The following is a 14295-nucleotide window of genomic DNA, read 5'->3' as shown; positions in this document are numbered from 1 at the left end:
ATTTTTGAAAAGATATTTGAGTCGAAAGTAAATTTTTACTAAGTTTTAGTATTGTTTTTTTTAGAGTTTTTTTTTGTAAAAAAACTGTCAATTCGATTTTTTTCAAAATTCTATAGAATGTTAAGAACAATATTTTCTATAAGATGAAATTAGTTTGAAGCCAATATTTCAATTTTTTGAAAAGAAATTTGAGTCGAAAATCAATTTTTACCAACTTTTATACATTGTTTTTAATTTTTTATTTTTTGTAAGAAAACTGTCATCTCGATTTTTCTCAAAATTTGTCCTAATGTTGAAAACAATATTTCTTAAAAGATAAAATAAGTTTGAAGTCTAACTTTCAAGTTTTTGAAAAGATATTTGAATCAATATTCAATTTTTACCAACTTTTGTTAATTTTTTTTCGGTTTTTAATTTTTTGTAAAAAAACTGTCAATTCGATTTTGTTCAAAATTTTAATGAATGTTGACAACAATATTTTTTGAAAGATTAAAGTAAATTAAAGCCAATATCTCAAAGTTTTGAAAAGATATTTGAGTCGAAATTAAATTTTTACCAACTTTTATTATTTTTTTAAGGTTTTTATTTTTTTGTAAGAAAACTGTCAATTCGATTTTTTTCAAAATTTTATTAGATTTCAAAAACATTACACTCCGTTGCTCAAAATTGTTTTGGAGATGAAATCGTATTTTAGTCGTTAAATTTTGGAGGTAACAATTTTTTTTTTTCAGTTTTTTTGATTTATAAAAAAAACCATTAGATAGATTAGCGTTTTTGGTTCGTAATATATTTAGAGTTAACCACAATTTTCACCTTTTTTTTAAACTGCTATGGTAAAAAAACCACCCACGCAATTTTCTTGAGATCCCTTTCTGCATCTTTCTGCTGTATTAACTGTATAACAAAATTTATTTGAACTCGATATCTCTTCTGGTTCTTGAGCTATTGAAGACGAAAAAAAGGTCGCGAACGTACGGACGTACGAACGTACGTACACACGCACGCACAGACATCTTTCTAAAAATCTTTTATTTCGACTCTAGGGACCTAGAAAAATTTAAATTTCGATTTCATTTCACTGATTTAAGATTGGTTCAAGAACATATAGGCCTGAAGGAGCTAGGAACATGGAAGAGGAACACTTGTCTAATGATGATAGCGAGGAGAAGCTTGTAGAAAGAAAGAGGAAATAATTCAACTGAAACAGAAACTTAGACAATTACAGATGGACGACGCAGACTCAAACCAATAGTCACATGCTTCGCATAATTTCAAGGATATTGAAGATTTACTGTGTCCATTTAGTGGAGATGATAACTTCTCTATTGATCGGTGGGTTGAACATTTCAATGAGTATTCAGAAATTCTTCATTTAGACGACCGCACAAAGTTTATATATGGGAAGAGACTCCTAAGTGGTACAGCAAGGCTTTTTGTGAGAACCCTGAAGTTACGAAGCTGGACAGAACTGAGAGACGGACTCTTTGGTGAGTTTAAGTGTTAGGTAACAAAAGCAAATATCTTTCGTGAACTTAGCTCAAGAAAACAACGACGAGATGAAACTGCTCAACAATATGTTTTTTGCATGCAAGAAACCGCATCCCATAATCCCGTGGAAGAAGAAGACCTAATCCAATTTATTATCAAAGGCATTGCCGATACAGAAGTCAAAAAAAGCATTCTTTACAACGCCAACAACATTGAACAGTTCAAGATAGCGTTACGAAAGTATGAGAAATACAAGAACAACAGTCGTGACATTTTGCAAGCAAAGCCCAGTACATCACATCAAGTGTACAATCGCAGCAAACAACAACAACAGAACGTGACGCAAATGTTGCTCCAGCTAGTGGCTCTTATCATCAGAAGAAAGAGTTCACTTGTTTCAAGTGTGGTTACCGGGGACACATTGCCAACAACTGTCCCAGCAAGAAACCGGTTATGAGTTTATGACGCTTCAAGGTATGATAGCAGCAAGATGAATCCAGCAGTCAACAACAATGTTTCGTATCATGCATCCAGCACTTCTGGAAAACAACGTTCGTCAGCAGCTAATTATTTCGAGAAAGATGTTTTTATAAGTTTGTACATGGCCATGCAAAAAGTTCGATCACTTTAACAACGCTTTTGGACTCGGGGAGTCCAATAAGTTTTATTCAAGAGAAATTTTTGTCACCGTTTATGATCGCACAGCAGCCCACTTAGTGTCTTGGGAAGTGTTAACTCTCTCATAGTTTTTGATAAGTTTCCAACTAATCTCTCTTTACTTGTAGTTAAAAATCATTCGATGAGCTATCCTGTTGTGCTCGGTAGAAACTTCATTGAGAAGATTGGTATGGTGCTGCAAAGGACCAGCGAAGTAGCTGAGAGTCTAGAGAATGAACTATCAACAGAATCTATCAATGTCTAGAGTCATCGTGTTTCAAGTCTGTCGTTGCCGTCGTCGTCAAGTAATTGTCAACAAACGCATGCTGTTGTCAATAAGTCTGTAATGTCGTCGAGTCAATGTCATCAATTGCATGGATCTGTAAGTCTGTTAATGATGGTGTCGATTTTGTTTCCGAAATATTAAATATTGATGTCAGTGATGAGCATCCAGAGTTTGAAATTAAAGTGAATGAAGATTTACCTTTTAATATTCGGAAAAGTGTTGTAGAGATAGTTAGACCGTTTTTTGCCCGAGTTCTGATAAAATTTGTTTGAAAGAAAGTCAATTTAAGATGAGGATAGTTTTGTTGGGAGATATTTTGTTTCATAGCAATCCGCGGAGAGAAAGAAAGAGAAAAGATTCTTAAAGATTTGTTAGATAAGGCCATAATTCGAGAATCTAGTTCACAATACGCGTCCCCTATCGTGCTTGTCGAAAAGAAAAATAAAGAGTTCAGGCTGTGTGTTGGCTTTAGGGTGTTGAACAAAATTACTCAGCGTGACAACTACCCGTTACCTCTGATTGAGGACAATATTGACGGGTTAAAAGATAAAAAGTTTTATACAACCCTAGATTTAAGGAACGGATTTTATCACGTTCCGCTGGAAGGTGATTCAAAAAAGTATACTTCATTTACTACTCCCATTGGTCAGTTCGAATTCACAAGGATGCCTTTCGGGCTTCGAAATGCTCCTTCTGTTTTTGAACGATATATGAAGTATTTGTTTGGGAAAATGATTTCACAATCAAAAATGATGACCTATTTAGATGATATACTTATTGCCACCGAAACCATTGAAGAGCACATGGAGATTCTTAGAGAAGTCATAAATATAGTCGTTGAAAAGAGTTTGCAACTCAGGTTGGACAAATGTCTTTTCTTATGAAAAGAAATTACTTATTTAGGTTACAGGATAACCGAAGCTGGTATCAGCCCAAACGATGCAAACCTCAAAGTTATCCAAAATTTTTCAACACCGACTTCAACTAAAGATGTTCATAGCTTTCTCGGTCTGTGTTCTTATTTTAGAAAATTTATTTATCGATTTGCAAACATAGCAAAGCCGCTATACGACCTACTTAAAAAGGATATTTCATTCATTTTTGGTTTTAGGGTAAAAAAAAAGTTTTTAAATTGTTAAAAAACAAATTGATTTTAGCCCCAGTTTTGTCAATTTATAGTCCACATAAAATCACAGAGTTGCACTGTGATGCAAGTGCGCAAGGCTTCGGAGCGGTGTTGCTTCAAAAACAAAGTGATAGAAGAATCCATCCGGTATTTTACTTTTAAAAGCGTACGAAACCTGCTGAAAGTAAATTCCACAGTTACGAGCTGAAGACATTGTCTATAACATATGTATTAAAACGATTCAGAATATATCCTCGAATGAATCCTCGTATTTCAAGGTGGGCGTTGGAGCTACAAGCGTACGAGTATTCGGTCGAGCATAGGAAAAGTGCTCGCATGTCACATGTGGATTCCTTGAGCAGATCTTTTAATATCATGCATATAGACGATTAATCTTTTGAATTTGTCCTAGCCTCTGCCCAGAAACTTAACCCTAAGATAATTTCAATTGCTGCAGAGTTGAAATGAAATGGTTGATGGGTAGATTTATCGAAAGATTAAAGATAAAATATTTTGTTTACGTCCCACGAAGTGCTTTGCCATTTAGGGGTCGAGAACTGTTTTGCACACCTGTCCGGATTATATTGGTTTCCGAAAATGAAGGACAAGATCAAAACTTTTATTAAAGGGTGTCTCAAATGCATCTATTTCTCCCCTGGACCAGGAAAAACCGAAGGAGTTCTGCATTTTATACCTAAAGGACCGTCTCGGCCCTTTTCCTAACTCCCGCTCTAGCAAGAAACATATTCTTGTGGTAGTTGATGGTTTTACCAAATTTGCAAAGTTATATGCGACTAAAAGCACTCAGCACACTTGTATAGAATCATATTTTGCCAACTTTTTAAGACCAAATCTGATAATATCAGATCGTGGAACCTGTCTCACCTCAAAGGAGTTTGCCGAGTATATGAACGCCAACAATATTCAACATGATAAAGTGGCAACTCACTCCCCACAATCTAATAGTCAGGTTGAACGCCTTAACCGCATAATAACACCTATGCTTGCGAAAGAGCGTGAAGCCCCATCGAACAGTGGTTGGGACAAACATTTGGATAAAGTTGAGTTTGCCATCAACAACAGTGTCAACCGAAGCACCGGTTTTATTCCAAGCACCTTATTATTTGGTAGAAATCAGAAAGGAGATTTTTGTGACAAGCTCAGAGAATATTTAATAAAAACGTAGCCTCTGAAGGAATGAGTTTGGAAGACATTAGGGATGAAGCTGAAAGCCGGCAGAGCAAGGGAGATGTTAAATTCGCGACTAAAACGACAACAAAATTAGCTTCAGTCTATTTAAATCCATCTTCTGTATAATATGTATTGAACAGAGCTTCTATACGAAGCTCAATGAATTTTGTTTTTTTTTTATATTAACCCACTTTTATACTTAAGTGATTCTTTCTAAAATTGTCCCTATGACTCCTGTTTCTATAGTAAACCAAATTTGGCGATCAAGCTATCGTACTCTGTTTTTTTTTTCAAAGCCTTTGGGCGTATTTGTATTAGAAAATGCTACCAAACACGCTCGCGAAACGATTGCTTCATAATTTGCAGTTCTAGAATAATGCAGGTCGAGTAATCCTTGAAATTGGAAATATTTATAGCAATAATGTTGAAGACTTGTTCCAGTTTCATGATATTTAGTGCGTTGGACTATCATGCGAGAGGTCTTGGTTTCGATCCCTGCCTGTGCCACATTAAGTTTTTTTCACAGTACTGCCTCCAAGAAAAATTCTTGTCATGAAAAGGTGCTTTCTGAAATAAGCCGTTAATATTTGGCATATAAACTGTAGGTCCCCTTTATCCCTGCAATTATTCGCACACAGGAATGGTTGAGAGTTCTAAGTCATTAGTTCCTGGTTCTCTACGCACGGTTGCGATACCTAATTTATTTTATTATAATTTTGAAGAAATCGAAATTGTAGATGACGTTTAAACATACCTACCAGTTAACACGAAGATTTCGGAAATGTTCGATATAACGAACTCTGGATAATTTATCGTTCTTTATACTGGACCATAGTTAAGACGTAATAAATAAATAGTACATTTCAGAAGATGTCTTCAAATTTTCAGTAGATTCTTCTTAAATTTGTGTATATTGTTAAGCTATGTAACATTATTAAAGAAATGATTGAGTTTTGAAAACCCAAAAACCGAAAATGTCCCATCCACTCGGTTTTAAATCTTCTTCTTTTGAGTACCTACCTCTCATTTATTTTCAACCCAATATTTCACAAAAATTCATAACCCTTGTCCAAGACATACAACCCCTAAAACGAATGCAAATTATTTTAAATCCCCACACCAAAGAAATTAATATGCAAAACTTACCTCAACTAAAGCACTTAAATTGCATCCAATTACCAACAGCGAACTTGACTACAACTATTCTCTTAAACTATAAATTTTATTTCTCCTGACCCCTATAACATAGCCAACACTTTTTTATATACTAAAATTTTAAGTGCCCCTCAGAGTATTCATTCATCAGAGCCTGATATGATGTTTTTCTTCCTTTTTCTACAAAATATAAAAACCCTCAGGAGCATCCCAAAAACAAAGTCATCTTTATGGTTCATGAATTATTTACAATGGTTTTTATGTTTTGGCTTCGGCGTAGTGGCCGGCGGGGCGCGGCGGCGTTCGGTGCGGTTTGTTTAGCATAACATTTGAATTCCTTTTGATTTTGGCCAAAACAGGAGTAAATTTCTATGTACGAATGAATGTAAAAAAAGAAGTCCTTGTGCTCATGAAAAAATATACTATAATGAACCACCAGAGGCTCAAATACCGCTTTGCAAAGGCCAACAAACAAAAATAAGTAAACGTCTTTATAGTATGGTTGGGTGTTTTCTTATTGAATGGGAAATAATTCCCATATTTTTACGCTACCTTAATACTGCTACATTCCATAAGGGAATTTTGTTATTATGTTCAATTTTCTGTATAAAAATATTCCAGGAATCAGAATGAAAAAAACCAACATAAAGTCATGTCTGCACAAAGAAACAAAAATAACAACCGTCCTATAATATTATAGCTTTATTATTATTTTTCTTTTTCAAGGACTCAGCTTGATTTCTGTCAGTATTGATATTTTGTCAATAAACTTTATTTTTTTCGTATTTATGATTTTACCAATAATTTATTGAATTCGTTTTGGTTCTTTGTTCAATTTTTATTTATTTTTTTCTTTTTGTAGAATGAGTCAATTGTTTTTATTTGTGCGAATATTTGGTGTATTTTGAACTTACTTTATTTACATGATCCCGCAGGACATTGGAATATACCATAGCTACAGCTTCTAATGCCATAAAAGTTATAAAGCCAATTATCCAAGGCACAATTAATCCGGGGTTTTCCTAAAATTGAAAAGAAAAAAATCAAATTGAATTCAATCAAGTGAAAAATAGCAAAATATTTCGAATGTTGTTATTGTGAAAGAAATGCAGAGGGATAAATTGAGGTTTGGTAAGAGGTATATAAATATTTCAAAGTGGTTGACTAAGTGGCTGAAAGGCATATCTGAAAGTGTTTGTTTAGCAAAATAAAAATATTACCGATAAAATTCATTTCCTTTAATTCATGGATTCAAATTGCCATTTTCTTTTAAGTCTCAATAACAGAGAGAAAATACTGCCAATTAAAATGATTCGGAAATTTGTATTTGAATAATTGTTTTGAAATTATCTTCAAAAAGTAGAAGTATTTAAAAATACTGTATGGTCAAAATTTTGTATGATACTGTATGATTAATATTCTGCACTCCAAAATATTGATCAATAAAAATATATAAAGGGTGAGTTTTTAGCTATTATGTTTTTGGCAACAACACTGGTTTAAACAGTTAACGCACGTTTCGTGTTTTGTTTTACTGTCAAAAATCTTTAGTTTGGGCAATAATTTAACTATGAATCGCCTTACAAACAAAAAAACTGAAAAAAAATATGTCGTCACCAAATTTTACGACTAAAATATGATTTTGTTGAAGATAATTGTGAACCAACCTATGTATATCTCTTTATGTCAACGCTCATACTAATGCTTTTTTTTTTTTTTTTTTTTTTTTTTTTTTATAATTTGCAGGCACTCAAGGGGTTATTTGTACCCTTTATATGTTTATATTTAAACTCAGTGCGAGCATTAGGAAAATAGGGAAGGATTAAAAAGGAGATACCGGTGCACATTGGTCTTAAAGTTCTGAACATCAAAATGGGAGGGAAAAACAGAGTTGGCTAAAGCATTCCACATTCTCGATGTGCGATTTAAGAAAGAATCTCTATACTTGACAGTACGCCCGAAATTAAGCTCAAAGGTTAACTGATGAGCATTCCTAGAAGTGCGAGTATCACGGCAGAATTGTTAAAGGGGTGGAATGCAACTGGCTAATTCGACAGAACATTGTTTGTAAAAATATCTATAAAATAACGAAAGACATGAAACATTGCGACCGACGGTGTTCTAGCGATGTAAATGTTTCGATTATAGTTCTGTCGCTTATCATTTTTAAAGCCCTTTTTTGAATTCTATCCAAGAGATTTAAACATGTTTTGGGGGCACCTGCCCAGATATGCGAATTAGATTCAAGCTTTGGACGGATGAAGGCTTTGTAAATTACAGCCAGATCAGAAGGGGTGAAAAATTTCTTGCACCGTCGGAGAAATCCTAAGCACCTGGCAGCATTTTTGGCAATATCAAATATATGATCGTTCCATAAAAGGTGATCTGTGATAAACATACCAAGTATTGACAGTTGATTAGTTTCTTGGATGCAAGTGCCACTCATAGATAGTGGCATCGGGGGTATGTTACGCTTTAACGACAGGAGACAGCATTGAGTTTTCGAAGCATTAAATTCTACACGGTTTTTGATTCCCCATTGTACAATGCTGTCAAGATCAGAATTTAATGAGCTTATCATACGCTGCCGTTGAAGTTCCACATCCGAAGGGCAAGGATGTGAATCTATAAACGAGTATGAGAAGCTGAGGGTACTGTCGTCGGCGAAACAGGTTTATGGATAAGAAGTGGCAGACATAACATCATTTATGAAATATAAGAAAGAGTGTCGGAGACAAAACGGAGCCCTGGGGAACACCAGCATTTATTTTATGAATTTCAGACTTGTAACCATCCAATACAACTTGTATTGAACAGTTAGAAAGGTAATTTCTAATCCAACGAAGAAGAGATTCATCAATACCAAAAGCACGCATTTTTGATAAGAAAGCTTGGTGCCAAACTCTTTCAAATGCTTTTGAAATATCAAGTGCAATAATCTTACTTTCTCCAAAACGATGTAAAGATTTGTTCCACTGTTCGGTGAGATGGACCATGAGATCACCAGTGGACCTATTGCTACGAAAACCATACTGTCGGTCATTAAGAAGCTTCCGTTCTTCGAGATATTTCTTGAGCTGATAATAAATCAGCGTTTTCATGAATTTGGAAAGAAGGGACGTGAGTGCTATTGGACATTAGTTAGAGGGAGAGGAGGATTCGCCTTTTTTAGGGACAGGCTGGACAAATGCTATTTTCCATCCGCTCGGAAAGAGACCTGTAGAGTAGGAAAGATGAAAAAGTTTACGCAGGGGTTTTGCCAGCGATGAAGAACACCTCTTCAGAACAATTGGGGAGATACTATCCGGGCCAGCGGATTTGTGTATGTCAAGGTCTTTCAGTACTCTTGCAACTGCACGAGTGCGAAAGAAGATTCGTCCCATTGAATCATTTACGCTCTCAAGAACAGGAGGACACATGGCACTTTCCGGTAGCGTTGAATTAACAGCAAACTGTGCCGCAAGCAAATTGGCTTACATAGGGAGTGTCATTGTGGACGAGCGTTGGGACCGATCATGACATGGTGTTTCGTACGTTTTTTACAAATGACCAGACATTTTTACTGCCTTTGGGACATTGTAGTATTTTTTGCCTTAATTTCTGATCATGCAAAAATTTGGTTCGACGAATATGACCATTACATGTCTTTCTAGCTTGTTTGAACTTATTCCGGTTTTCCTCAGTCGGGTTGGCTTTGTAACAACGGAAACTTACATCTCTGATCCTAATAACCTCTTTACAGCTCGAATCAAACCATGAGTTCTCTTTGGGTTTGATAGATTTTACCCTGTTCGGGATAAAATTTCTCATTCCACAAAGAATTAAATTTGTAACCATATCTGCGCTGGAATCCACGTCACTATCGAAGAAGCATAGTGACCAGTTAAAGTTCCTGAAGAATTCATTGAGACCGTCCCAGTTGGCTTTCTCATATTGCCAAACGGTTCTCATAGGAGTTTTTTCTTTAACTGGGTTTTTTCGACATGAGAATTTTGCAGATATGATACAATGGTCTGATGTGCCTAGAGGCGGTAATACACTAATTGTGTATTTATTAGGGTCAGAGGTAAGAAACAAGTCTAGGGTGTTGGCGGATTGACCTGCAACGTCAGGGATTCGAGTTGGCTCATCGACAATGCTAACTCATCTCAATGTCATTTATTAGACCAATTAATGAATTCTCTTTCTAACATATTTTACTTTATACCTTTTGTTAATCACTTGCTAATAAACTCTCGAACAGAACACTTGACATTTCATTTAAAGGCTAAACAGGTTATGGGCCCAAGTTGTACGCTAAGTAAAGTCAAGTATATTGTTTTTTTTTGTGAGATCAAGTAGCGGTTTATTTTAATTTTGATTAAAGTTCGAGTAGAAGTAAATTTGTAATTATGAGTTCGACTCACTATAAAATTGAAAAGTTGGATGATCACAACTATGATGGTTGGTCTGTCCAAATGAGAAGTGTGCTCATAATTTCTAATCTATGGTGAACGGTGGCACAGTGAAGCAGGAGGCTATGACTCCAGCTCAAGTCTCAGAGTGGGATTCCAAAGATGGTAAAGCTCTTGCTAACATTATTTTAAATATAAAATCGTCTCAGGTGATCCACGTTACACATTGTCTCACTTCGAAGTCTGCATGGGACAGTTTGAAGGCAGTACATCAACCACGTGGTCCCGCAAGAAAGATCACACTTTTTAAGCAACTGTAACACATGAAGCTAGGAGAAAAGGAGAGTATGCCTGAATATGTGAATCGATTTACAGACATTGTCGAAAAATTCTCTGAAATTGAATTTGCAATTAATGACGAATTGCTTGTGATAATTTTTCTTTCAAGTCACCCAATACTCAAGACCCGCGATACGCTACCAGATTGGAGTTCTCTGAAAGTATCGTCGTTTAGACAAGGGAGAACTTGTCGGGAAAGATGATGTAGGTTTTACGCAGTGTGATCTAGTAGTAAACCGAAATTTGTCCACAAAAAGAGTTTTTTCGGAAAATGTTATAACTGCGGGAAGCGGGGGCATTTCGCGTGAAAGTGTTCGGAGCCAAGGAAGTCCTATGAGCATAAATCAGTTGCTTCTTTCTCCATATTGCCGGCTTCTCATAACAACGTACTTGGACCACAATACTGGTGTATCGATAGCGGTGTAACCTCACATATATGTTGCGATGAGTCTTTAATCATTACAATGCGCGAGTGCGATGAACAAATAAAATTAGCTGGTGATAATCATATAACGGCCAGTGGCGTTGGTGCATTCTTCTCAAAACGGAATTTTGTGAGCTAAGATTGAATAAAGTTCTTTTTGTTCCTGGTCTGAAAGCTAATTTTATTTCGGTTAGCAAGGCAATAGAAAATGGCTGCCATGTTAAGTTCACCAAGGATAGTGCCATAATAAAAAAGAAAGATGAAACAATTTTAATTGCATGCTTAGAGAATTATCTTTTTGTGTTTAAGTATCGTCAATCCAAGATTTTATATGCATGCAACTCGAATGTAAGTAATTTTAAGAAATAGCATGATAGATACGGCCACCTTAACGTAAACAGCATGCGTAATGTATATTCAAAAAAGATAGTTAATGGGTTCTCACCAGGTAATGCCCCACAAAATTTTCAATGTAAAATTTGCCTGAAAGGAAAAATGTGTGCTAAGCCTTTTCCGAATGAGTCACTTACAAAGGTCAAACGATATATTATAACTCATTCATACCGATATTTGTGGGCCTATGAAGAGGGTTTCACTCGGAGGAGTACGATATTTCGTGACATTCATTGATGATAGATCACGCAAAATGTTCGTCTATTTTATGAAAGAAAAGAGTGAAGTTTCTGAGATTTTTCGAAAGTTCAAGTCTTTGGTAGAACGCGAAACTGGAAAGGTTATAAAAACTCTGAGAAGTGACAACGCCAGTGAGTACCGCAGGCAAGATTTCGCGAATTATTTGGAGAAATATGGAATAGGTCTCTGTAGTTTACACTCCGCAACAAAATGGAGTTGCAGAAAGGGCCAAAAGAACCGTAGAGATGGCGAGATGCATGCTCATTCAATCTGGGCTTGATGATTATATGTGGGCTGAGGCTGTGAACACGGCAGTGTACCTAAGACGAAAATTCTAGAAGACGTCACTCCAGAAGAAATGTGGACCCGTCGGAAGCCGAATGTTAGCCATTTGAGAAGCTTTGGTTGTACTGCCATAGCCCTTAATAAAGCTAAATTTTTTTTTCAAAATTTCAGCCCAAAGGTGAAGAATATTTGATGATTGGTTACTCTGGAACTTCGAAGGCATATCGATTGTACGATAGAATAAGAAGAAAGGTTATTGAGCAAAGGGGTGTTTCTTTTATTGAAACCGAACACACTATTGGTAATATTGATGATTCTGGCGGCTTTTTGCTGGATGTAGACAATGAAGATATTGAATGTAACGAAATGCAAAGTGAAATTGATGCTCAAGCAGTCATTGATGAACAGATGCAGACGAATGAGGAACAAAAAATCGTATTACAAGCCGAACAAAAAGAAGAATATGAAAATAGAGAAGTTCAATGCCAACAAGAAACCTCCAGTTCCATAAAAGCCAATCGATATCCAAAGCGAAAACTGTCGATTACCAGCAGTGACGAAGATGATAACAAAACGCCGACGACGACGACGCCGACGACGGTTGTTATAGGTAGGCCGAAGATTATCAGAACCGGTAAGCGCGGAAGACCACGAAAGCAATTCAATGTTTTAAATAGTATTGAAATAACAAATAAGATTATCATTCCACAAACCATGTCCGAAGCCTTAGCTCTTCCCGAGTCTTTGATGTGGAAAAAAGCAGTAGCTGAGGAATATAAGAATCTCATATCCATGGGATTTAGTTGAGCATCCTGAAGGTCAAAAACCTATAGGCTGCCGATGGGTTTTTACGGTGAAGAATAATGAACATGGTACACTTGAAAGATTTAAGGCGCGGCTGGTAGGTAAAGGTTTCAATCCGATCTTCGGAATCAATTATAAAGAAACTTTTTCACCAGTGATAAGATATTCCACAATTCGAATCATCCTTGCCTTAGCTGTTGAAAAGAAGCTTTTTCTCCACCAAATGGACGTGTCGTCTGCGTATTTGAATGGAGAACTTCAAGAAGACAGACGTGTATATGGAACAACCGGAGTATTTTGGTAAACCGAAGAATCCCGAGAAGGTTTTGAAACTGAGAAAGGCTTTATATGGTTTAAAGCAATCTGGAAGAGCATGGAATGAAAAGCTCGATTCTATATTAAAGAAAATTGGATATCACAAATGTACAAGCGAATGTTGCGTCTACGTGACACATAATGATGATGATCTAAGAATCATTGCAGTTTATGTTGATGATTTTATTCTTGATGCGAGGTGCGAAGAATCGATTCAACAGATGAAAACACAACTTAAAAAGGAGTTTAAGGTCGTCGATAATGGTCCATTACATCATTTTCTGGGCTTTAAAATGAGAATTCACAATTTGTCAAAATTAGCTTATTTTTAATCTTTTACATGAAACTGGAATGACAGAATGCAGACAAAATCAAACTCCGTTAGAGCCTGGGCAGCAGTTCGGATGTCAAGATGAAAACTGTAAGCGAGCTAACAGAGAAAAATACCAGTCCATTATGGGGTCATTAACCTACAGAATTGACAGTTTTTTTCACAAAAAAATAAAAACCGAAAAAAAAATTAACAAAAGTTGGTAAAAAATGATTTTCGGCTCAAATATCATTTCAAAAATTTGAGATAATGCTTTCTCACTAATTTTTACTTATAAGAAATACTGTTTTCAAAATTAGGACAAATTTTGAGAAAAATAAAAAAAAAATTAAAAAAGTTGGTAAAAATTGATTGAAAAAATGGAATTGACATTAGTTTTTTAAAACTCTAAAAGAAAAACAATATTAAAACTTGGTAAAAATTTACTTTCGACTCAATTAGCTTTTCAAAAATTTAAAATACTGGTCTCAAACTTATTTTATTTCACAGAAATTGTTTTCGATATTCAGTAATTTTTATATAAGAATCCAACAGTCCGTTTTTTCATAAAAATTAAAATCTACAAAAAATAGTACGCAAATTTGGTAAAAATTGATACGAGTACATATAGACAAACTTTTAAGCAAGACAAATCGACAGACGGGATGGGAAGTTATCAGTGTGGGTCGCATCCCGACCTCTTTTTTGAAGTGGAGTGGAAAGTGGAGTCACTAGAGGTTGCATACTATCTCCAGTTCTTTTTTTTGATGATAAGTGCTATATGCCGCAGTTAGCCTTGACAGAACTTACAGGCGGAAGATGGACTATAACAATTAAACTCAAACTTCAGACGAATTTTTTGTGCTCTCTTATAGAATCCTAGACCTG

At 35.5% G+C, this 14295-nt stretch overlaps 1 protein-coding gene across 1 annotated transcript in view; it reads right to left on the bottom strand.

Annotated features, from left to right (window-relative positions):
• Positions 1 to 5072: 5072 nt before the first annotated feature.
• Positions 5073 to 14295, bottom strand: part of LOC129951213 (uncharacterized) — a 120093-nt gene continuing 110870 nt past the window's right edge. Inside the window, exons 5-6 of the mRNA XM_056063255.1 lie at positions 6818 to 6925; positions 5073 to 5141 (exon numbers count right to left, since the gene is read on the bottom strand). Coding sequence (XP_055919230.1) covers positions 5073 to 5141; positions 6818 to 6925 — 177 coding nt within the window. The remainder of the gene's footprint in view (positions 5142 to 6817; positions 6926 to 14295) is intronic.

The sequence above is a fragment of the Eupeodes corollae genome, chromosome 1, assembly GCF_945859685.1.
Source record: "Eupeodes corollae chromosome 1, idEupCoro1.1, whole genome shotgun sequence".
Taxonomy (NCBI): Eukaryota; Metazoa; Arthropoda; class Insecta; order Diptera; family Syrphidae; genus Eupeodes; species Eupeodes corollae.
The sequence above is the reverse complement of the archived record's forward strand: the minus strand, read 5'-3'. Positions and strand labels throughout refer to the sequence as shown.